Source organism: Berghia stephanieae, chromosome 8 (assembly GCF_034508935.2).
Source record: "Berghia stephanieae isolate SIO BIC M18660-M18661 chromosome 8, UCSD_Bste_1.3, whole genome shotgun sequence".
Taxonomy (NCBI): Eukaryota; Metazoa; Mollusca; class Gastropoda; order Nudibranchia; family Aeolidiidae; genus Berghia; species Berghia stephanieae.
Genome location: NC_088367.1, coordinates 39615980 through 39640751, shown reverse-complemented (window position 1 = coordinate 39640751; position 24772 = coordinate 39615980). Strand labels below are relative to the sequence as shown.

Sequence of the window (24772 nt, the reverse complement as noted above, 5' to 3'; positions counted from 1 at the left end):
TAATATTATTGGTTATTGTTATCATAAATAGCCCACCTTAAATTGTATGTAAAACAGACAAGTTGTCGTTATCCTAAACCCGTTGATAACTCCTAATATTAATTGTTGTCCTTGTCACCAATTTGACACTTGTCCAGCACCATTTTGTTGATTAAATTTATTTTTTTAGTGCACCATTATTCTGATCAAAACTTTAGCTTAAACGTTATATGTATTGATAATACTGTTAACAGTTCTTAGGTGGTTGGTTTGTATTGCAGATGTTGTTCTAATAAATTACCGTATGATATGTTACTCTATTTTAGGCCTTGTAACAATAAGCAGATAGCAAGTCAGGGAAATTTTTTGTTGTTGAAAACAATAAGCAGATAGCAAGTCAGGGAAATTTTTTGTTGTTGAAAACAATAAGCAGATTAGCAAGTCAGGGAAATTTTTTGTTGTTGAAAACAATAAGCAAATAGCAAGTCAGGGAAATTTTTTGTTGTTGAAAACAATAAGCAGATAGCAAGTCAGGGAAATTTTTTGTTGTTGAAAACAATAAGCAGATAGCAAGTCAGGGAAATTTTTTGTTGTTGAAAACAATAAGCAGATAGCAAGTCAGGGAAATTTTTTGTTGTTGAAAACAGTAAGCAAATAGCAAGTCAGGGAAATTTTTTGTTGTTGAAAACAATAAGCAGATAGCAAGTCAGGGAAATTTTTTGTTGTTGAAAACAATAGCAGATAGCAAGTCAGGGAAATTTTTAGTTGTTGAAAACAATAAGCAAATAGCAAGGGAAATTTTTTGAGTTAGAAAAATATATTCATGGCTTATCATTGGCTTATCATTTAATGAAAGATAGCAAGTTTAGCAAGGCATTTATGATGGTTGTTGAATTAGTTTTTAAAATCATTTACCAAATTAAAATTACAGGTAGAGGTGGTCCGGTATATAAAGGTCTCCTAGCCAAGTGGAGCCCAAATACATTAATATATTCATGTGCAATAAGGCTTTAAATGTTTGAAAACATTGGGCATTCTTGGAACAATGACCAAAGAATGTTTTAATCAAGAAGTTGACAATATTGTATTTGGAAATGCAAAATATTTACCAATATTTCATCATCAATTACCTCAATCAATTTCCGATTCAGGGGCAGTGATCATTGTCTGGCTATCTTCGCATTGAATAATGGCAGAAATATTTGAATTCAAATCTGTGGAATTTTGGTTCAACCAATTTATATTCAATTGACAACTGTTAACCCTGGCTTTTCCTTGTTAAGATATTTATTTAAAGAAAATAATCTTTGTTTGAGTCTTTGATTTTTGGAGAATAAGATTTTGTCTTTTACACCAAAATCCTGGTTTTTTATATTCAATCTAAATTATTTTATTGTTATTGTAGGTTGGCAGTCAATTCACCATGTGGTGGATTGTAAGATTTTCTCTTTTTTTTTTTCCTCAAAAAAAAAAAAAAATCATTAAATTCTTTCACATGGTGTTAGGACCAATGGTTTTTATATTGAGATTAATACATATCCATGAGATATATTAAGTGTATTTGTGGTCTACTGTGATCACATTGGACTGGTAAATAGCTTCAATCAGGAATTTTACACAAAGTTTCTATTACTTCGAGAAGGCAATTACTGTAAGCATTTTGTAATCTTGTGAGATTAACTCAGCTGAAGAACTTGGTTAATTCAATGGGACAGCCATAGGGAGTTTGAAACAATTTAAAGACAAATGCCTGTGATTGTGACTTGGGTCTTGTTAACCTGGCATAAACAGTTCATCAGAGATGCTTCTTTCTTTTTTTTTTCAAAATGTCGTGATTAATTGACCTTTGCTCTGGGGGTTCTAGCTATGTAATCATGAAATTGGCCTTCGAGGACTATGTAAAAAGGTAGATTTAATCAGTCCAATTGTGTAGTAAGGTATGTTTTGTCTTTTATGGAGTGTAGAGCTGCAAGACTGACAGACCCAGAACTGTTGGTTTAAGATTTAGCCAGAGGAAAGAAAAATAAAATTTAAAAATTTGCTCTGGAGAGTTAATTGTTTTTTAGGGTTTTTGTTTTTTGTTTTGTTTTTTAATGGTTAACTGCCATAATCTGGAAAGACACGTATTTTAAAATGTGACCAGAAAACTCAACCTTCGAATATTGATTGATTTAAATGACCCTTATCCTTGCCAAAAACTTTAAAACCTGTAGACTTTGTCAGGTCTTCTTTCAGTCCCAGGTTTAAGAGTTTTTGCCAATATGAGGGTCATTTAAATTGATCGATATTATAAGGATGAGTTTTCTGGCCAAATTTAAAATACATTGTCTTTCCAGAGTACGGCAGTTACATGGTTAAGGCCTCCATTATTTACATTCCACGATATTTGGTTTCATCCTGCTAAGCCGAATTGGTTAGTCAGTGATTTCAACTGCAAAAATATCAGGCATTTAACATCAACATATCCTAATTTTTCAGACACAAATAGTTTGTAGCAATTTGTGTTGATTCAGGTACTGCATAGTCATTTTCATATTGGATCCAAAAAAAAAAAATAGATTGTGGTTGACACTTTTGTTTTTTGTTTTTTGAAATAAACCCTCATTTTAAGATTAAGTTAATTAAAAAATTGACAATGTTTTCATTTCATAATTTTATCTATTTCATTTTTTAAAACAAAGTTAAAAAAAAAATGCTGTAGTTCATACTTTTTGGGATATAATGCTTGGTTGCTTTTGATATTTTATTTCCTCGCTTAACCTGCCTTAAAACTTTTCTTCAACTTCTTTTTCATAAAAAACAGTTTTTGATGTTGATTATATTTTTTAAGATTTAAATTTTTCTTTCAGATATTGTCCAGTTTGCATTATGTTAAAATAATTAGGTGTGAGAATGTCAGAAATATTTTTAAAAATAAATTGTGTCCAGCATTTTCTTCTCCTGCCTCTTCCTCTTCCTCTTGGGTGACACATTGAGCTTGACATTTGACCCCTGACCTGTTTCAGGAGGCATCCGGAGGAGGAGGAGAAGGGGGAGCTGGAGCTAACTCTGACAGGTTGTCTGCTATGGCCATGTGGCGATCCACCGCTCTACCGGACCCCCTGCCCACCCCTCCCTACTCAGATGCCGTCATCAGGGCCCGGGAAAGCGGCAACACCATGTCAGCGCGTCCCAAAATCATCCGGGAAACGACCCAGTTTTTCCTGTCGCTCAAACTATGGTGGACAGCACCGGACTACGAACGCATTGCGGAGCTCGTCCTTCAAAACTTTCCAGCACTCGTCAGCCTTGTAAGGAAGTCGTCGTGCTGTCTGATGGTTTTATTTCATTGGCCTGTGGCGTGATGCTGATGTGTCCACTGTTTGTGTCTAGACCCTCGCTAGAATTGTAGTAGACTGTCCCCTCGGCTATCCCTATGTGTTATATCATTTCTAATCTATTATTTAGAATGGAGCATTTCTATTTTTTTTTCATCTGGTAGAAGTTGTATAGTTTTTTTCATTCATATTGTTTTCTTTTCCTGTATAGTAGTGCATGATTTCGATTTATTTTTATTTTTATTTTTTATGTGTTTGTTACTTCTAATTCACATTACTGCAGACATCCGTTTAAGGATTGTCCTTATTTATTTATTTGTTTTAAATTTGGGACCACGGAATTATGTCAATATAGCTTGATTAAGGGTATTGTCCTAAGACTTCATGTCTTATGTCCTGACAAGTGCACACTGGACTGGGACCAGGACCAGCTGTATTTGTTATGAAATCCAGTCAACATAGGTTTTTATTAGATGTATATATGGCGTTGATTAGTTAATGATATCACCAGATTACAATAGCAATGGTGATTTTATTTGCCTCTTACTAATAACATTAAATTTTCGGAATTTCAAATTGGCAATCTTAAATCAAATAGGTTGAATCAATGTAGGACACATTATAGGTTATATTTCAGGTGTATTAGGCATTGTTTGTTTTCATTTTTATACATACCATTTTACTTATATTTATTTCCTTCCTTTTGATTTTCATTGATTCTGCCTAACATTTTTACCCTGTTTATTTTGCTCGTTTTACTACCACTAATCCCTCATCGCTTTGTCTTATTCCTTGTTGTTGGTTTTCTTTGTTGTTTTTTTATTATTTGTAGACCCTCTCTCAGACCTGCCTGCTACTACGATTAATTTGTAGAATTACGAAATTTTGGCTTCAATTTCAGATTTTCATGAGCATCATCTCTAAGTCATTAAAACTTATTGAAAATGAAAGTTGATGCCAGACTACATATTTTTTAAAAAAATTGAAGTGTTATTTGATCCTTGTGAGGGGAAATTGTTGGGTTAAAAAGTTAACTATAGGAACTACTATTTTTAAGTCCTAAAATCTACGAATTTTTACAATTTCAAGTCGGCAGGTCTGCAGTCTCCTCTCCCCTCCCTTATTTTTTTTTTTTGTGATGTGCAGATTTTATTGGGTCTGTCCCAAATCTTTATTTCTTATTTAAAGTGACCAGTATTTTATTGAGGTAATTTCTTAATTGGAACATGTCCTTGATGATAATTAATCAAAATGCTTCAGCTAAACTAAAGTTAAACCTTAAAAATATCATTTACTCATGTTAAGTAAACATCTAGTAATCTTATATTTTATAAAAGAAAAAGAAAAAGAGAAACTATATATAAATGACCCATTCTATAAATATTCCATTCTTCAGTTTCACCAATGTTTAAAAAGACCAATATTTTGAATTTGGAGTGTGTTTTGTATCAGTTCCCCACCCCTCCATCATAATTTATATTTCCTTCTTTTTTTTTTTTTCTTTAAAGCTAGCTTATATTATTTGTACTGCCAAGCATTTTGATTTATGAAATAGTAAAGCAGGCAGTATATTTGCTTTTGACACACTGTTTTAAAGTATTTCTTAGCTCATATTTTCATTATTTATGATGAAGTGACAAGATATCAGTTTAATGTGTTGGCTGATAATTTATTATCTGGATGCCTGCAACTTCCATCACACTCATTTTCATGCCGTTTTTCTTTCTCCTTTTTTCCTTACAGCAAGCCATCAAGAAAGATCTTGGAACTTGTGCACGTAATATGAGACGTAGGCTTCCTTCAGCACGTCACCACAAAGGACCAAGTTCTCCTTCCAAAGCTGCCACAGAAACTTCGTCCTCATTATCGCTATCATCTGCTTCAGCAGTATTACCTCACCAAGGTTCAGGAGTCACAACTGCTCCTAGTGCAGCTACAACAGCCTCCAGTGGAACACAAGGGGCTTCTTCTGATTATATGAAAGCACTCATGACAGCACAGAATATGAATGAACTGGGTATGACCCAGAGAAATCTAGGGGAGCTTGCAGTGTTGGCAGGTATCAAACAGCGTATGGAGCAGCGACCTCAGGATGTGAGTGATTTGGAGAGACAGTATTTAGCCCAGTGCACGAGTGAAGAACAACGGCAAGCTTTGATTGCCTCAGGGGCTTTTGGGAACGATTCGACAGCTATGGCTGCTCTTAGTGCTTTCTATGGACAGTTGGGGATGGAGATTGCACCAGCTGGTGGGAAAAGGGGCAATGCCACCGCTGGGGAATATGATGTTGATGGTTCTTCATTGAACGTCATTGGGGTGGAAGGTCAGAATCAAAGCAAAAGGCAGAGGCGGATATCACAGGCCGAGGTGGAAAGAAGGTTGAAGGAGGCAGAGTTATCTCAAAATACCAATTCTTTGGACTCAAGGCAACATCATCACCATCATCATCAACAGCAACAGCATCATCATCATCACCATCATCCACATCATTCGAACCATGGAATTACTGTCGGTGTTTCAGACAAATCTCTTGTCAAGCGAGAACCTTTATCTCCATCAGGTGTCATTGACAAACGTTCATCCTTATCGTCATCGTCCTCCTCATCTGTTTATAAAGATCAACATCATCAAACGCATCATCAACAACAGCAACATCATCAGTTACAACAGCAACAACAGCAGCAGCAACAACAACATCAACATATTAACAGTGGTGGTAGCGCTATATACCCTCCTCCCACCTCCCACGATCAGGTCTACTGGGAGGCTCAGGCCATTGCGAATATGGCCCTCCTCAACCACCCATCCTCTACCTCATCCCCCTTCACCCCAGCCTCTCAGGCACACTCACACAGCAATCAACAACATCTGCCGCCATCTCATGATGTTTCTTCAGGTACTGCAGCTGTCACCGCTGGTTTCTCCGTTTCTGACACACCCATGAACTTGACATACGATGGGGATAAACACTCCGCTTCCATGCCTCGAGCAGATCCATCCCCCATGGTTCAAGAAACTTTACCCGACACTGCCAGTCTGGCAGCTCAAGTGGAGGTAACAACCTCGTCCACCACCAAGTCCCATAATCCCAGAAGAAGGACGTCATCCTCTCCCAGAGCAGGAGACGCTTCAAGGGAACAGGTAATGGTGGGTCCATTCACTATTCCAGCTTTGTTGTGTTGAAAGGGTTTATGATTGGATAGTTTTTGGTGCCTAGTTGTTCATGTGGTTGGATAAAAATTGAAGATAAAATTTGTACCCCAACATTGATTTATAGCATAACGTTCAGACAACAAATCTGCCATCTGTGCATCATTCGATCGGTCAATATTGATTTTTTATTCAGATTTTATCCACCAGATTCTTATTATTTTATACAACTTTTAAAGAAATGTTTACATATATATATATATATATATATATATATATATATATAATATATATATATATATATATATATATATATATATATATATATATATATATATATATATATATATAGCCAAGATTGAACTTTACTTTCAGATTACAATAACAATTTTCGAAAAATTCGTAGAATTACGAAATTTTGGATCCATTATTAGAACTTCATGTGCATCTCTAAGACATTAAACCTTATTGAAAATGAAAGTTGATGCAGACTACATAATATTAAGGATTTTAGAAGCGTTATTTAATCCTTGTGAGGGTAAATTGTTGATATTTAAAGTTAACTATAGCCACTACTACTTCTGTCACCCAAAAACTACATTAAAAAATTTTTTCAATCAGGCGGTTCTGCATTATGTCTTAACCATGTCCAGAAAGAGGCCAAGCAATTTGTTACTGCTCTCTTCGTGAAACCGTTGATATTTGTGGTCATAATAAGATGACAAATGGGAGATGTGATGTATATATGAAAAGGAACTTCCCCACATGCTTTGTTTTTTTGTAATAGGATAGTAGTATTTGATACCAAAGGAGTTAATAGTGAGGCACACAAGCAATTTGGCTAAAACCATGTTTATTTCTTCTGACCATGGGTGAAAGTTCGCCGGCATATCCCGGAAATTCCGTTTTTTAAAGTAAATGTAATAATCACCTTCCGGCATTTTGACTCTTCTGCCGGCTTTATCATTATTGCACCACCGGAACATTAACTTTTAATACTAGGAAAGACCTATATAGACTATTTAATTTTCTATCAAAGGTGACAATTTAAACACATGTGTCACTTTTCTGTCATACATTTGATCTGTTTACAGCTGACAAATCAGCTGATGCGTCACATTTCATACTACTATATTATTTATCTTTTCATTTGGTTATTAAACGCTGGTTTTCACTAAAACCTTTCACACCACTTTTGAAAATTTGCATTGAATTATGCATATAAGCTTATTTTATACTTCAAATGGTCTCAGATCTCATTTAAGCTTCTACTTTTTGTTAAATAGAACCTGTCAAGTGAAAATAAAATAGAGCCAACATCTTTGACAATGAAGTCTTCAATCAAGGACTGTATTGCCCATAAACATAAATGGGTTATTTCCCTTTATAATACAACTGAAAATATTTTATTTTGATTGTTAACATATATGATATTTTTTTCTTTAATATTTTGTATGAGTCTAATTTTTAAAATTATTATTATTATATGGGGAGCTGTAAGAACGCTGTGGGTTTTTTAAAAAATGCTTTAAGATTATTGTTAGGGTATTCAACTTGTATATCACATAGGTGGGTATTTCCCATATTTGAACCAAAAGTAGTAATAGTTGTAGTAGTAGTAGTAGTCACCACTGCCACAACCACTACCACCACATCATCATCATTATCACCACGACCACTAGAGCATCATCACTACAACAACCTATACTAACACTAACATCAAAACAAGTACCATGGTTGGGGTCTCTTGATCACTTCTTTGGGTTGTTTCGAATTGTAATAGCCCTTGGTATTACAATTTCTGAGCCTTTTACTATACAGATTTAAAGTGATGGCTTATCTTGGTGTCTCCATAAACCGGGTAATATTGTAATCACTAGAGATTGCTGCGAATGAGTGTTTAAATGACGAAGATCATTTATTTTGCTTTGGGTTTGGTGTTAGCTTTTATATAAATTTTGTTTTCAATCATGCAGAATAAATACTTCTTTCTTTTTTTCTTTTTTTTTTTTTGCTAAAAAAAAAAAACACATTTAGGGTCATAGAAATAAATGTACTTTTCACTCTGGGAAGGTTGGTACTCAACCGGCGAGTCGCAGATCGCAAAAAATTAAATTAGCATCTTTTTCAGGCAAACCAGCTTCACCGGTCTGTCTTTCAGGCAAATTGATTCCAGTTAACTTTCACCCATGCTTCTGACCTGTCTTTGAAATTCCCAGGATTGCAAGCTGCCCTCGCCGTCTTAGTGTTAGTGAATACATAAAGCTGTAGAATTTTCTGTTAAGGTTTTATATCAAATCTCTCGTTAGCAAAATGAAACCCACCATTGTTGGGGTTTTTTGGGGTTTTTTTTTTTTCTTCTTCTTCTAAATATGGATTGTTTCAATTATTATTATTATTATTATTATTATTTTTCATCTTCTGATTTTAACTGTATGGGCATGAAAAGAAATGAGAAGGATGTTGGATTCTGGAGTGTTTGTTGTTGGTAATTAAAAAAAAAATTTTTTTACATCTGATATTTGGAAAATCATTTTGAAGCAGGAACGGCAAAATTTTCAAAATTCAACTAAATTGTTGTCGTGAGTGTTGCTGTTTAGGTATTGCAGTCAGCTACTAAGCATCTATTGTTGGATTTTGAAACTTGATTATAACCTAATGCACTCTTGTTTCTCCCACCACCTTTACAGGTGTGGTTCCCTCATGGTGCTGGTTTCAAAAAAGAGAACCAGGAGGTGGTTTCCCTTCCAGAACCACTCCCGATCCCCGACTATTCGTCCAAGATCCTGTCAGCCAGGGAGGATGGATCTGTTGTTAGACATCGGTCTGAGATTATCCGAGAGACGGCCAGATTTTTCCTGGGGCTCAAGTATTGGTGGTCCAGTGCCGACTATACTCGGATATCAGAGCTTGTGGTGGAACAATTTCCTGAGCTGAGAGATGACAATCAGTCAGAGGGCATGAACAATTTTGTGAGTTTTTCTCCTGACTATGTTGCGTTATTCTCTTGGATGTTTCTTTTATTTTTTTAAGTTCAAGGTCTTTTCTTGGCTGGAAATTCAGACCTGTCAGAAGTACAAATTTTCTGGTGACCAAACATTCTGATTTGTTTTAGATTTTTCAATAACATTTTCCCCCTTCATTTTCATATTTTAGCCACAGTTGAGAGGAATGTTTTAATGGTGCTTGGATAAAACTAAGGAATTTCCTTTTTCAAACTGAACTGAAGCATTTCAATCCATGTAAAGCATTTTAATTTGATAATTTATGAAGCGTTTGCGTTGAGGCAGGCATTTTTAACTCTAGATTTTTTCTTTCTTTTTTTTTTTTTTGTTTCTTTGAAAATTGATTTGATGTTGTTACCTTTGGCAGGTATATGTTTTTTACAGAATTATGAATAATTTGCTCATTACTGTTCAAGAACATTTTACAACTAAGTACACTGATAGTTTGCTCTTGGAATCTACATCTTGTTTCCTATTTGAGCCTTTCCCCCTGGGTGGGGTTCCTGACCTCCCATTGGGCAGGGAGGTACTTACTGTGTCTTCTATCCCCCTATATCTGTTTTCCAACTTGCTCTCTGTCTTTGTCTTGGAATGAGATTACTTGATTTTGTCCTGGCCCTGGCTGAGAGGGAAACAGTCAAATGTATAGTTAGTTTTGGGAGATGATATTTTTTTCCATGTAAATCATCTCTCTGTTATGCACCGTATTATGTTTTCTATACATATTCGACATATTTGATAGTGTGCTCTTGGAATTTACATCTGTTTCCTATTTGAACCAATTCCCCTTTTGTCATCCCTTTTCTTGGATGCTTTAATTGTAATTCTTTTTATTTTCCCATTTTCTTCCTTTTTACTGGTGCTGATATGACCTTAATATGTTGCAAGCGCTGTAAAACCCTTTAAAACAAACAAAATTAACCTTTCCCCTTTTTCTTACTTTTTTTCCTCCAGTCCTTTTAATTGTACATGTAGAATGTTTTTACTGTCCAATTTCCTTCTTTTTTTACTGACGCTGAAATGACCTAAATGTGTTTCAAGCGCTGTAAAACCCTTTAAAATAAATCAAACAAACAAATGTGTTTAGAGCTAGATACTATTTTATTTCGAGCAGATTATCGTAATAAGCTGAATGATATTAAAGGATGAGTTGGTAAAATTCAATCGATTCAATTTGTTTCACAGCGTCGCATCCAGCGAGATTTGTCCATGTGTGCTAGAAATCTGCGTCGAAGCAAGAAACCCAGGCGTGAGCGTGGTGGTGATGGTAGTGCAGGCCTCCATAACCAGGACCCCAATTTAGGCAGTGGGAACCCCCATCCTGTCAAGCGCAGCAAAGCTTCCAGATTACAGGGAGAGAGGAAAGCACGGCGGGCTGGAGCAGGGAGAACCAAACGTAACAAAGGTCTAGGAGGTATTTCATCCTCTTCTGCAGCGAGTAGTGCCGCGAATGGTGGTAGCAGTGGTCATCATCACGAGTCAGTAACAGCCTTGCCTGAGCCAGCAGCTGCGGTCGCCATGCCATCCGTCACAGAAGAGACAGAAGCTGCTGCTGCTTTATTGCAGCAACAATTCATGCAGCAGTCTTCTTCGTACCAACACCCTAGTGCCCACCTATTGCCTTCATCACATCTTTTGCCTTCACTACAGACACACCCTGCCCTCCATGACCAACAAATGCAGGTATGTTGCTGATGACAGCAATTTTATTATATGTTGCAATGAGGCAGAGATGGGGATTTCGATTAACCTTCCACATAAGTAGAAGTCTGTCCAGCCTTTACCTGTACTTTTTATCCCTGCATCTACAACTTGAATAGCTTAGGCAATTTGAGAGGTTTTTTTTGACATCAGTTGCCTTCCTTTTTTTAGAGGCATTCTCGCATTTCAGAGCAAAACTTTGATATCTGACTTTCTGAATTTGTTCAAACTCAATTGAAGTTGTGCGTTGCTTTTAATTTTTCTCTGTTTTCTAAATATTGTGTCAGTTGAGTGCTGGAATTCTTCAGGCCCAAGCACCCCATGGCCACATTGGAATAGATGAATCAGGAAAAGGATTGGTGAAGGATGAACCGTGTGGGAATTCAATGGAGGATGGACTTGACCAAGACAATACGGGAACTGGTAGGTGCTTAGTGCAGTTTTGACCTATTTTTTATGTCTTGCAACCCAATACAGGTGGGGTTTGATTTTACTCTAATGTTAAATCACATCTCATCATGTTCGCAAGAGAGCTGTAACAATGATGGGACTCAAGCTTCATAGATGCCAATCAGTGTTTCTTAATGCTCAGTTGTTACAACCCCATGAATAATGTTGGAAGTTTTGATTTGAAAGAAATACGTTCCTGTCTTTAAAGTTTTTAAAGCATATTTGTTAAGACGACCTCTGCCTGGCGGAATTATTGAGTAATGTGTTTACAAGGTTTCCTTTGATCAGAATGTCTGTTTTATATCTAATATTCATGGTAAGGAAACTTTAATGGCATGATGAGAATTTGAGATATTCTTCGGAATTATGTGTTCCATTTATGTTTAAGAGATAAAGAATTAAACAAAATAATAGAATGTCCAGTGGCACCAAATCTTCTCAGCGTTTTATTTTAATTCTACATTATTGATGCAAATAAATGTTCAGTCAATGATTCTGAATAAATCAATCTCTCTAAATTCAATTTCTTGTGAATCTGTCAACGACAATCCTTTTTTCAGGTTTGAAATCTGCCTCGATGGCTCCTTCATTGGGAAAGCCATCCTCCCCTCTTCTAGACTCAGTTCACTCTGAGGCCCAAGAAGTAGCAAGGGCCTTGGCCAGGGCTCCTAGCAGAGATATGGAAGGGGCCCCAGTAGACAAACTAGATCAAGGTGTGTGGTGTAGTTGGGGAGAGTTTGGGTGATGTTTCAGTCTTAAACGTTCTTATGGAAGATACCAGTCGCTTCATTTTGGCATCAAGTTGTCTAATTGTTTTGTTTATGTCGATGAGTTCCACTTTTTTCACAGATTTAATGGCAACACCATTGGTGCTTATATTTTGATGGGCCTTTATTTTTAGTTTTTAATTGCGAGAGTCAATTTATAAATAAAAAAAATCTGGCATAATTTAATGTCAGTCAGTTCTGATTGGTATCTTCAATATTTTGCATTGGTTATACTTCCTGAAAAAAAAAGAGGAAAATGATTCACACACACACACACTCTCTCTCTCTCTCTCTCTCTCTCTCTCTCTCTCTCTCTCTCTCTCTCTCTCTCTCTCTCTCTCTCTCTCTCTCTCTCTCTCTCTCTCTCTCTCTCTCTCTCTCTCTCTCATACGGTGTATCCATTCCTGGTGTAACCTCCAACACCATGCCTTGATTGTCCTTCTGTATGAGGCTGAATTCTGGCATGTCTTCTGTATCAAATCAATGTCATTTTTCTATCTATTTCATTGTCTTCCTGTGCCTCTTCTTTCCTCGACTGTTATTTTGTTTTCAAGAGTTTGATGTTCTAGGATATAGTGGAAAAATGTGAGCTTCTTATGTAGTCTGTTTTGTTATGGAGTTCTCTAGCATTTCATTCTAACATCTTATTGTCTTTTTTTCGTGAGCTTTTGTGATTGTATGTATATTTTGTTCTAGGATATAGTGGGAAAATGTGAGCTTCTTATTTAGTCTGTTATGGAGTTCTCTAGCATTTCATTTTGAAATCTTATTGTCTTTTTTCGTGAGCTTTTGTGATTGTATGTTTCACAGTTACAGTTGTATGAACAATGCTGTTGTTTTTAAAATTATTAATTTGGTTTTAATGCATTAAATTTTAAATATTAAACTTATCGCTGCCATTAAGCTCCTCCCTGGTAACCCTCTAGTGTTCAGATTGTTTTTGAAGGAGTATACAATGAGTTCCCATGTCAATCATGTAGACATCCTTTTATGATATAAGCTTACATTTTGATGTCTGCTGGAGCATTTTCGTTTTCTACTGTCACTCATGGCTAAACTCCACAGAGAAACGATTTCATAGGTCCGTCCATCCCCATATTTCAAACTTTTGTGTGAGCTCTTAATTATTTTTTTTTATCGAAGAACGATTGGCTCTTGAAAATCTTGACCCTTCAACGATTGGTCGTTTCGACAGCTGAAAAAAATAAAATTTATTCATAAAACAGTTGGTTTTCAACTGATTTTTCTGAAATAAGGACCAAGCTGATTTCAGCAATGTTACTTTCAAATTCCTAATTATATCTTTTACTTTTAGATTTTAGCTATTAGGCCTACCTTAAAAGGCGTTACATTTTTTGCATAATAGTAGCGTAATCCCTGGACGGCGTTTTTGTCTCGGCCAGCCGGTTTCAAAGCCTGTGATTGGTCAAAGACTTTGGGACACTTGACTCACAATTCTACACGAATAAGATGGTGGCAATAGCTCAGGGAGAGTAAATTTTTATTGACCAACCATTTTTCTTGGTGGTAATGCAAAAATAATACAAAGTAATAATTTCACATCAGAAAAAATAACTGAAGTTCCTGTCTCTCTATAACAATAAAATTGATACCACAAATCAACCCACAAATAAGGGGGTTATAAATTATTCATTAATATTTTTTAAAGTTGACAATAATTGTCATCAAAGTCATTTTTCATCACCAAAGTCGTAATTTTTGCCCTATCTCCAAAGTGCAAAGTCAATGATTTTCACAAGCAAGTAATACAGGATCCAAATTGCAATTTCTACATGTTTTATTTTTTGTTGGCAAATTTATAAAAATCAAAGCTGAAAACTTCTTGCAAGACTGAAAAACTTGTCATTTCCTTCACAATGATTGGATTTTACTGACTGAGGCTAGTCTTGACTACCTCGCCCATGAATATTTGGCCGTTGTTGGGTTGAATCATAAACAGTTAAAGGCCAACAATTTCAGTTGAGGTCATGACAGACTGGCTTCTCTTACGCCACTCTTCATTAAGTTTCTATTCAAACAACATTAAGACCTTCCAGACCATTTTCAGGACTTTTCCCAAAATGTCATACCTATCCTACTCAAAAATTGATATCTTTAATTAGACTCAGAAACAATGAGGACATACTAAACAATTTTTGGGCAGCAAAACAAAATTTACAAAAACAACAAGTTCTAATGGCTATAACAAAAGATTTTTCTCCACAAATCTGAAAAATAAAAATGTTCATTGAATCGCAACGAATGTGACGATTTTCCTGTCATTGGTTAGGAGAGAGTTAAAGAGCAGAGATCATCATTCAAATTTCTATAATTGTCCTCTTCCTTATGGATGTGGACATGGGTAGAAACTCTCTTTCTGTGAGTTGGTTCATCTGAAAATAAGATGATTATTTTATTTTTCCTATCTGTCCTCTCATCTATTCCTTAATTTCTAATCTGTAATCCGTAAAGGGCTTTTTTCTTCTTCCCAAAGAGATTGGAGACATGGATTTGAATCTCACATGGAAAACTTGTCTCTATTTAAGGGGGCGAGCGACACTAAAGGGTCATATTTTTTATTTGATAAAATATCCTAAACTTCTATGCACTGTCACAATGTATATGTTTGAGAAGGATGATTGCATATAATTTTTTTCGAAAAAAGTTGCCCGTTGCTATGGAAACGACGCCATATTGGAAAATAAACAAATCTTAAAAAGTCAAAGGCTTTTTTGTTTATCAACCCATTGCCATAATATTTTGGCCAGAGGTAGAAAAAAGGAAAATAAAGAGGCTCTTGAAGCCCGATTTTTAATTTTTAATTTAGAAACTTTAAAAATTAAGCTCAAAGTTATTACTTGATTATACCCCTTGAAAAAAGTTACATAATTTCAAATTACTCATAAATTAATTATTTTTTCAAAAACCCGGCTTCTAGAGGACCTGTGTATTTGTATGACACTCATTTGTAGAAAGTTTGAAGGAGATTGGTTGAAAACTGAGGGAGGAGACGAAAATTGCAGTTTTGAGAAAAAACGCATTTAAAAGTCAAAGTAAACAAGTTTAGGAAAAAACTCTCCTCTCACTCTCTGATTGGATTGTGACCACATGACATAATTAAGAACAAAGTGATTGGTTGTTGAAGATAGAGGAGAGTTTTTACTTTTCATTGATATGTTTTTGCCTTTACTTAGTTATAAAGACTATTTGATATTCTTTCATGAAATCAGTCCACTGAAACTAAAATTGGGCAGGATAACCATACTATGGGTCACAAAATACGTTATTTTGAGTTGAAAAAAACTGAAGATGAAGTTCTCATGCAATTTTTAATGCAGACAAATGGTCACATGACAACATCCCATCAAAATCTAATTTAAGCGAACTGGGTCAAAATTCACTTGTAGTGTCGCTCTCCCCCTTAAATTGTAAATATTATTTAAAGTGTAATTTGTGAGCAAAAATGTTTAGTGATGAGAGTGTGCACTCCAGTGCCTGTGTATTTGTGTGTTTTTAGATTTATTTGTCATTTGTTCATACAACCAAAATTTTCATATCGGGGCAGGGTGCTTTACAAATAATAATAAAAATTATTATTATTATTATTATTATTATTATTATTATTATTATTATTATTATTATTATAAATTATAATATCCTCAATGGGAAATTTGTTCACTTTCAGACAAAGTTGGAGTCACCCAACCAGTACTTCAGAACACCATGAAGGTTTACCAAGATCCAGATCACGGCAATGACCTCCAGGAAAGATTTGCTGGCTTGTGGAGAAAAGGCAAATTCTTTGATGCCTCATTAGGGGTGGCTAGCAAAAAATTACATGTAGGTTTTTCTTTTGTTTTTCTCTCTCATGTTTGTTTGCTGGTGTTATCTATTTTTTAAAAAATGTTATCTAACATGTCTTCCTCGTATTCTCAGAAAAGACCTTTTCCTTTCTCTCTCTCTCTTTATCTCTATCTGTGTAGTAGTATGGTAGTTGTTATTTTGCTATAATAATACATTGATAGTCAAAAGGTGCTTCACTGACACGCATGACTTTGAATCCAGATTTAAGATTAATGCTTCTGGGTGGGGGTTCCTGACCTCTTATAGTGGGCAGGGTAGTACTTACTGTGTCTTCTTTATCCCTATATCTGTTTTCCAATTTGTTTTCTGTCCTTGTCTTGGGGTTTTGTCCTGGCCCTGGCCAGATACCCTGGCTGAGAGGGAAACTAGTCAAATGTATATTTAGTTTTGGGAGATTAAATTTTTTTTTCCCTTGTAAATCATCTCTCCGTTATGTACTGTTATCTTAGTGGGTTCTTGTTCTGGTGTGTGGGTGAGACCATACCTGCCAACCTTTCCGCTTTTGGCGGAATCATTTTCTGTTTTCACTCTACTTATTTGTACCATTCCGCCAGTGTCTCTAAAATTCCGATTTACAAAAATGATAATAATGGTAACATAGCTGCCAACCAGTACGATAAAATCGTACTTAGTACGATTTGGCCAATCCAGAAAAAGAAAAACAATCCAGAAAAAAAAAAAAAAAAAAAAAGAAAATCCGATAAAAATTATCTTGGGAGAAAAATTTTTGTCAAGAAATTCAAGGTGCTACTTCTGGTGAAAGAGGGTGAAAGTTTCAATGCAGCCAATGACTCACTGGAGTCTGAATTCAATGCTTATGCTGTAGAGGACTTTCCTTCAGACTTCCTGGTGCAGTCCTCAGATGAGCAGTGGTTTACAATGGCAAAGATTGTAGACTCTTTTGGGAAAAAGAAGTTTAAAAAGCTGTCATATTTCATGCTTGGCCTTCTCACAATCCCACACAGCAATTGTGAGTGTGAAAGAATTTTCAGTCAAGTTAGGAAAAATAAGACTGACTTCAGGGGCAGGCTGAGCACAGACATGCTTTCAGGACTTCTCATTGTCAAGTCTAATAGCACTCCATGCTATGACAGGGAGTTCAGCTCAGAATTCCAGAAGAGGGCAAAGACAGCCACAAAGGAGGCTGTTAAGCCCAAGCCTCAGTAATCTACTTCTGTCACCACCTCCCCATCACTTATGCCTACCCAGTATGATGATAAAGGTAAGCTTCTCTTAGTATTACAGTTCTGACTATTCTAGTACTTAAGTACATCAATAAATATGCCATTTTAAGAAGACATGAATTGGGCTTCCCGCCGCACCGCGTATAATAATATGTTTTTGCATTTTGAAAAGTTAGCAGCTATGTGGTAAGAATAAAGAAGAGCATAATAAAACTTTTTTTTTAAAAAGGGTGGGGGGGGGGGGGGGGTGCTGAAAGAGGTGATATTCCTATTTTTTGTCTCAAATTCCTATTTTCAGGCGTCCTGATTCCACTTTTGGAATGTGAGGGGTTGGCAGGTTTGGGGTGAGACTTTGTGTGATCTCAAACTAAGTACACTGATAGTGTGCTCTTGGAATCTTCATCTGTTCCCTTTTTGACCAATTTCCCTTTGTCTTGTTTATTCTTGGGTGCTTTAATTGTAATTCTAGAACTTTTTACTATCCCATTTTCTTCATTTTTACTGGCGCTATGACCATACTGTGTTGCAAGCACCGTAAAACCATTAAAAACAAACAAACAATAAGATTAACGATTCATCATGTGTAATCAAGAGTATATCTTTACAGTTATCCAGTCAGTAGTAAGAAAATCTGATTGTAAATTGTTTCTGTTGTGCTCATGGTTCTTGAGTTTGGCTGTATCCACAAAAGTACCCGATTTTCTTGGGTGCATTTCAGCAGTCATACATGGTGATCATTGGGGAAGGGTCATCGAAAATAATGTTATGATGTCTCACTTCCAAATCGAAATATATAATTATAATAATAATAATGTTTAAATATTATTTTATTAGTTTGAACCAAATTTCAATTAAATTGGTTAAGAAAAAGATACATTGTGGGAATTTATAAAAACGGGTGTCACCAGATCATCATTCCTACCACAACTACTACAACCACCACGACACAATCATCTCTAAAAGACCACTACTACTACAACCACCATCACATCATCTCTAAGACCACTCCTACTACAACCACCACCACACCATCATTCCTAGCACCACTACTACAAATAACACCACATCATCCCTACCACCACTACAACTACCACTACATTATCATTCCTACCACAACTACCACTACAACCACCACCACATCATCAACCCTACTACCATTTCTACAACCACCACCCGAGCATCCCTGCCACCACTACTACTACAACCACCACAACATCATCTCTACCACCACCACTACTACTACAACTACCACCACATCATCATTCCTACCACAGCTACTACAAACACCACACAATCATCCATACGACCACTACTACTACAATCACTACCACATCATCCCTACCACCGCTACTACTACAACCACCACCACACAATCATCCATACGACCACTACTACCACAATCACTACCACATCATCCCTACCACCACTACTACTACAACCACCACCACATCATCATCATCCCTACTACAGCCACCAAATGTTGTAATTACACTTACAACTTTTGAAATTCCACCGCGCTGTGTCAAATTGCTGCGAGACAAATTTTGGATCGCATCTCAGTGAATTTTTGTGAAATTCAAATTTGTAGGTTATGGTCGCATGGATGGGTCATGATCTTTACGATGAAAAATTTCCTCCTTTTTTGTGACTAGTCATTCTCACCCCTGATTACTTAATTTAAAGGTCCATTTGTATGGAAACGATATGAAAATGACATCTTTTATGATCAATGTCCTTATCCTACTTTTCAGGTTCATAAACTGGTCCTCTTGGCCATGTCTCCATACCTCCAAGAAACCTTCAAAAATGCTGACCCCAGATCTCAGCTTGAAGTCAACTTACCCTCTGACACAACGTACGAGACAGCCAAGGCCTTCCTCAAGTACATATATGAAGGCATTCTAGAGGTGGGTTTAGGCTGATTTGAATCATTTTGTTTTCCACACATGATACCTGCCAGTCGTAGGGAGACTGAGCATTGGGATGGATTACAGTATGATATAATTATGTGATGATCCATTTCTATTTCTGAGACTGAACATTGGGATGGATTACTGCACGATATAATTGCAATCCATTTCCTCTTTTCTTATTTTTTTCTAAAATGTGTTGCAGGCCTTAACTTTAACTTCAAAATCTTTTTAGTGCATCTGTTCAAGGAGTCACAATTGCTTCTCTCTCAGGGTTACAGCTACGTTCTCTAGTTCCAATGTTGATGTGCATAGCCAATAATACTTCCTATTCTTATATTAATGAAAATGCTGCTGATTAAAGCTTGAAGAAATAAATAATAATACGAAATGATAGGCACGCTTCACTCTATCAATGACAGAAAGATGTGTTTTCTTGATAAAGGGGAAACCTGAAATGTCCACGTTATCTGTCTTCGTTTAATAGATTGAAGCTTTCATTTCATTTCGTATTATTTCTTTCTTCTTATATTAAGAGGAGAATAGGAAGCACCGAGCATGGAAGTTTCTTGAAAATTGAATGGAAGGCTTACTACTTAAGTTTTCGAGTTATTTTATGACAGTACATATATGGGACTTGGCCTATGTTCAGAAGTTTTCCCACTGAAATGGGATTCAGAGAGATTCATGTTTTAGTAGGTTAATATAAGTAGCGTCCTGCGGTATTCCAAATAAAGCCAGTATGCATAATTGTGTATCAAATTTTTAAAACCTTTTGGATAAGATGTCAGAAAAATCGCCCTGGGTGAAATTTTACCCTATATTTTGCTCTCCAAGCCTGATCTTTTTCCCGCTTTGACTTTTTTCTGATATGGACATACATATTGTATTTTTCTTGCCATCAGTTGAGTTGACTTTTCATATGAATGGTTGACTTTTTTCTGATATGGACATACATATTGTATTTTTCTTGCCATCAGTTGAGTTGACTTTTCATATGAATGGAATATACAGATTTTTTAAGGTTCAGATTTGGCCAATTTCACAATATTTTTTCATCTTCCAGATTCAGATTTCAAACATAAATATTAGAGTAAAATCGTGTGAAAATGTGATTGTTTTACCCAGAAAAGGATATTTGTTCAAATTGAACTCATTACTTCTGTTCTAGTGATAATTCATATGGTTAAGGGTGAAACTCATGGATTTTGAGTTTATACAGATGTAAAAATCAAAATCCAATTTCCGTCTGCTGGTGTCAGATCTGTAATTCCAGATGGAGGCAGTCGGCCCTTCAGCTACTAACTGTCATAATTTTATATATGAATAATGTAAAAAAATTTCCTGTGTTTTTACTTCAGGTGGATACATCATCAGTGCGCTCCCTCCACAAAATTGCTACCATGCTTCAAATGTCCAAACTGGCCCAGTACTGCCAGAACTTTGCTCAGCAGCTTCACGATGCAGCCGAATCGGCTAACACAGCCGTTCAGGGTGACCTGTCTAAGATAGCTGTCACTCTTGGTGACTTTGCTCAATTGGAGGCGATGCAAAGACAGAAGATTTTGGAGGCACAGGTTTGTTTCTTTCCATTTTTGATTTTGCTTGTTTCCAGATGATGAATGCTTCGAGCTACCTGGTAGAATTCTTGAATTTATTCAATTAAATTTGTTTCATAAAGTAAAATATTGTTAGATAATTAATTCAAATTTGATATTACAATTTGTTGCTTATAATAACAGTTTATTCTTTTTTTTTAAATGCGAATTGTCAGTAAACTAATCAGGGGAATTTTAGGGACAATTAATATTTAAATTCATTAGCATGTGTATCAGTCAACCTAAGGATTATTTTGACCCTTTCAATTTGAATTACTTAAAAGATTTTTTTTTTTTTTATCATCCCATTTTGTGAAATGGCAATCTTTCATCTCTCCATCTCTCTCAACCATTCTGTCTCACCATTTATAACAGGCTCTTCAACGACTTGGAGACACAACTACCATCAATTCTGCAGACATGCATGGCCATGGACACCACCAGCATCGTATGCACGGATCATCTCGTTACCATCTAACCTCAGAGGAGCAGAATGCTTTAAAGGCAGACTACATGACAAGTTCAAACCCTGCAGCCAACGATGCCACCACTCTAGCCACTCACAACTTCCTACAACAAGAAGCTCTGGCCCAGCATAGAGCTCTTATAGCGGCAACAGCCTCTGTTCAGTCCTCTTCCTCTACCCTCCCTCCTTCCTCTTTACTTCTCACATCCTCTACCTCCACTACAACAGCTTCCTCATCTCAACAATATCACCACCACCACCATCACAATTCACAGTTACAACAACAACAACAGCAGCAACAACAACAACAACAAGAACAGCAGTTAGCGGCCATGCAAAATGACAATAATGCTGCTTTGCTTCATCGCCTGGCATCCGAGGCATCATCATCTTCAAACTCTCTAGACCAGCAGCAACGATTAGCACTCGCTGCTTACTGGCAGGCTCATGCCCAAAGCCTAGAGCTCATGTCACGCAGTAATCAACTGGACCCAGCAACTCTCACATCTGCCGAACTCGCTGCAGCTGCCAGTGCTGAGGAACAAAGACAATTGTTGTCAAGTTTAGGTCACCATGAGGTGAAATTAAAAGGGAGGGGTGATCACCATTCGTCGACGGGTAAGGAGTGGGTAGGGGGTGATGGGGGGGATGGTCACCAAGCAGCCACAATGTTACCAGAGACCTGTATTCCTGTAGACATGGCCAGATCTCACCAAGTGGCCAATGCTGAGGGAACGTAGGACAGAAAAAGTGTGATATTTTATGTTAATCCAATTCATAGCCAGCCTTTCTGTCAGCAAGGCATCCAGAGTTTTCGTACACCCATTTCCAAATGTGAGAAGTAACCCAATTATATGCTTTGTCTTGTGAATTATTTTTTTACAATATAATCTGTGTCTTATTACATGCAGACAAGTTACGCAGAGCGCCATTTTGATTCTGAATTTTGGATTACCATTTTATTCCCTGCCATCATTTCGACTGGAAAGTATCTAACATTCATATTGGAAGAATTATTTTCTGCATAATTCCTGCCTTTTGTACGGTTTTGTGGTCTAGTGAAATGACAGATGACTTGCAGACTGTAAGTCTATGCTTCAAGGTTTGCTACAGATGGGCAAAGTTGAAAAAAGCCCTTCATTTTCATTTTCTCTCTATATACTAATTTGTATAATGGATACCTGGATAGTAAAATAGTTGTATCAGTTGAAAATTAATTACAGTAAGGCTTTGTTCTACGTGTTTGGTGTTGATGTTAGCTTTGGATCCCTTATAGATCGCTTTGAGCACATAAAATGGATAATGCATTATATTAAAGCTTACAGTGCGTAAGCTTTGGATCTCAATCCATGGTTATTTCTGGTTAATGTACACTTGACAATGATAAAAAACATGATACTGAATAATCCCTGCATGTTGCTTCAAGCTTATTTAATCACACCCTCAGTGATTTTGTCCAATGACTTCTCTCTTTTTGGGGGTTTAATATTATGGATTAAACATTGTTATACTAGAAGTAGTAATAGTAAAACATCCTAGCCAAATCAGTTTTGTAGGGATTGCATCAGCAAGTGGGATATAGAGGACTAGTTGGTGTAGAGTTGTCAACTCCCTTTTTTGTCTCGGATTTTTTAGGGTATTCTAAAACCCTGAATTTTCTTGATTGTTTTTTGTTTCTTTTTCTAGATGGTTAGTGATGTTTTCACCTGTAATATTTTAAAGTGTTGTTTATAGCATACATATTTTGTCTTAGTTTGGCAGGGAATGTATCAGCAGTGGGGTGTCGAGCACTAGTGGGTGCAGAGTTGCCAAATCCCTTTTTTTCCAGATTTTCTTAGGGTCTCCTAAAATCCTTATTTCCTCCCGAGTTTTTTTTTTCTTCTCTTGATGATTTAGTAATGTGTTAAAACTGAATGATAGTCTTTTTAAGTGCTATTAATAGTGTACTTTGGACTTCATTATAAATATTTGTGATTATTTTGAGGAACCAGATTACATTGATAAATTTTTGTGACTTTCGATATAGGTAAGCAATATCCTAATTTTTAAAATCTAAATTCGGATGTTTTATAAAGTCCTTTCGTGATTTTCACTGGTATTGTGGGCTGGCAGCTCTGCTTATATTAATAATTAATGGGTTGGAGGGTACTAGCAAGTGTGAAGTGGGGATACTGTGCCGTTGTACGTGTAAGGTAGGGTGTTATAGCTAACACTAACAAACACTAAGTTGCTCTCTGTACACGAGCATGTTATGACATGCACATTTAAATTTTAAAGTGCACAGCATTTCCCAAGAACATGTTGCGGATAAGAGGGGTTAAAAAATATGGAAAGCTTTTTTATGCAGATGAGATTTTGTAGATTTGCTCATAACTTTTTAAATGGATTTTGGCATATATATCAGTTTATTGATACATCGGTGCTCTATATTTGATATACGCAGGTGTTAGTGTGAAACGTCTTCACAAATTAGTTTTATTTAAACTGAACACAGTTAAAGAGATGTGACAAGAATTTTTTTTGTAAATCTGAAAAAAGAAGAAATATTGAAGAAATTGGTTTAAGTACGGTACTCACCAGTTCTGCCCACCATATCAAACACAGAATTATATGTAGCCATAAAGGTTTATAGACTAATTTAGAGAATATCGTGAGAACTTGTCACCCAACTGGCAGTCTAAAGACAAAGAGCGCGCATTTATTGTGATAATGGAAGAAATATCTAGATATTGAAAGGTGACATGGTATTTTATCTATGCTGAAATTAATATAGTATCCTGTGTATTGATCAGGATTAATCATTGGAAATGTGCTGCAGAATAAAAATAATAAATCACATTTTTCATTTTAAATATATATATATATTTTCTCGACTTTTTAAGATGAGGATAAATTCAAATTGCTTTAAATAAATTAAGTTTCCTATTTTTGCTTTTATTTATCTATTTATTACTTAATTAGATTTTAGGGGTTTTTGGGTTTGTTTGTTTTTTTTTGTCTTTGTCAACATATATTAGTTTTTTTAAAACCCATCTACAATAAGATTGTATAGGTATAAGGCATGAGCTTTTAGTTTAAATATGCCTCTCTACTCAAACTACCTGTTGAAACCATTGGGCATAATCCTTCAAATGTGATCCAAAGAGGCAAGTCTTAGCACGCCATTCACAATCAAGATTTTGTGTCAACGTTATTATTCATGCCCTTGCCATGCCTTGGTTGGACATTGTGGAACAATTAGATTATTACAACCTCATGTTTTTATCAACTGTGATATTTTGTATTTTTGTGAGGTAGGTCCACCCATATTTTTTTTGTTTTCATAAAAATAATTCAATAGAAGACCAAAGGAAGACAAGTTTTTTTTTTTAATTTTTTCTT

At 36.0% G+C, this 24772-nt stretch overlaps 1 protein-coding gene across 13 annotated transcripts in view; it reads left to right on the top strand.

Annotated features, from left to right (window-relative positions):
- Positions 1-23935, top strand: part of LOC144978661 (uncharacterized) — a 51688-nt gene extending 27753 nt beyond the window's left edge. For 2 of the 13 annotated variants that reach the window (XM_078924985.1, XM_078924989.1), the window contains exons 10-19: positions 2985-3269; positions 5040-6443; positions 9137-9418; positions 10637-11134; positions 11440-11575; positions 12163-12315; positions 16055-16209; positions 19169-19324; positions 20689-20904; positions 21301-23935. In XM_078924985.1, the coding sequence (XP_078781111.1) occupies positions 2985-3269; positions 5040-6443; positions 9137-9418; positions 10637-11134; positions 11440-11575; positions 12163-12315; positions 16055-16209; positions 19169-19324; positions 20689-20904; positions 21301-22131 (4116 nt within the window). In that variant the 3' untranslated portion in view covers positions 22132-23935. The remainder of the gene's footprint in view (positions 1-2984; positions 3270-5039; positions 6444-9136; positions 9419-10636; positions 11135-11439; positions 11576-12162; positions 12316-16054; positions 16210-19168; positions 19325-20688; positions 20905-21300) is intronic. The other 11 variants (XM_078924997.1, XM_078924992.1, XM_078924990.1 and 8 more) reach the window with 8 other exon arrangements.
- Positions 23936-24772: the final 837 nt, after the last annotated feature.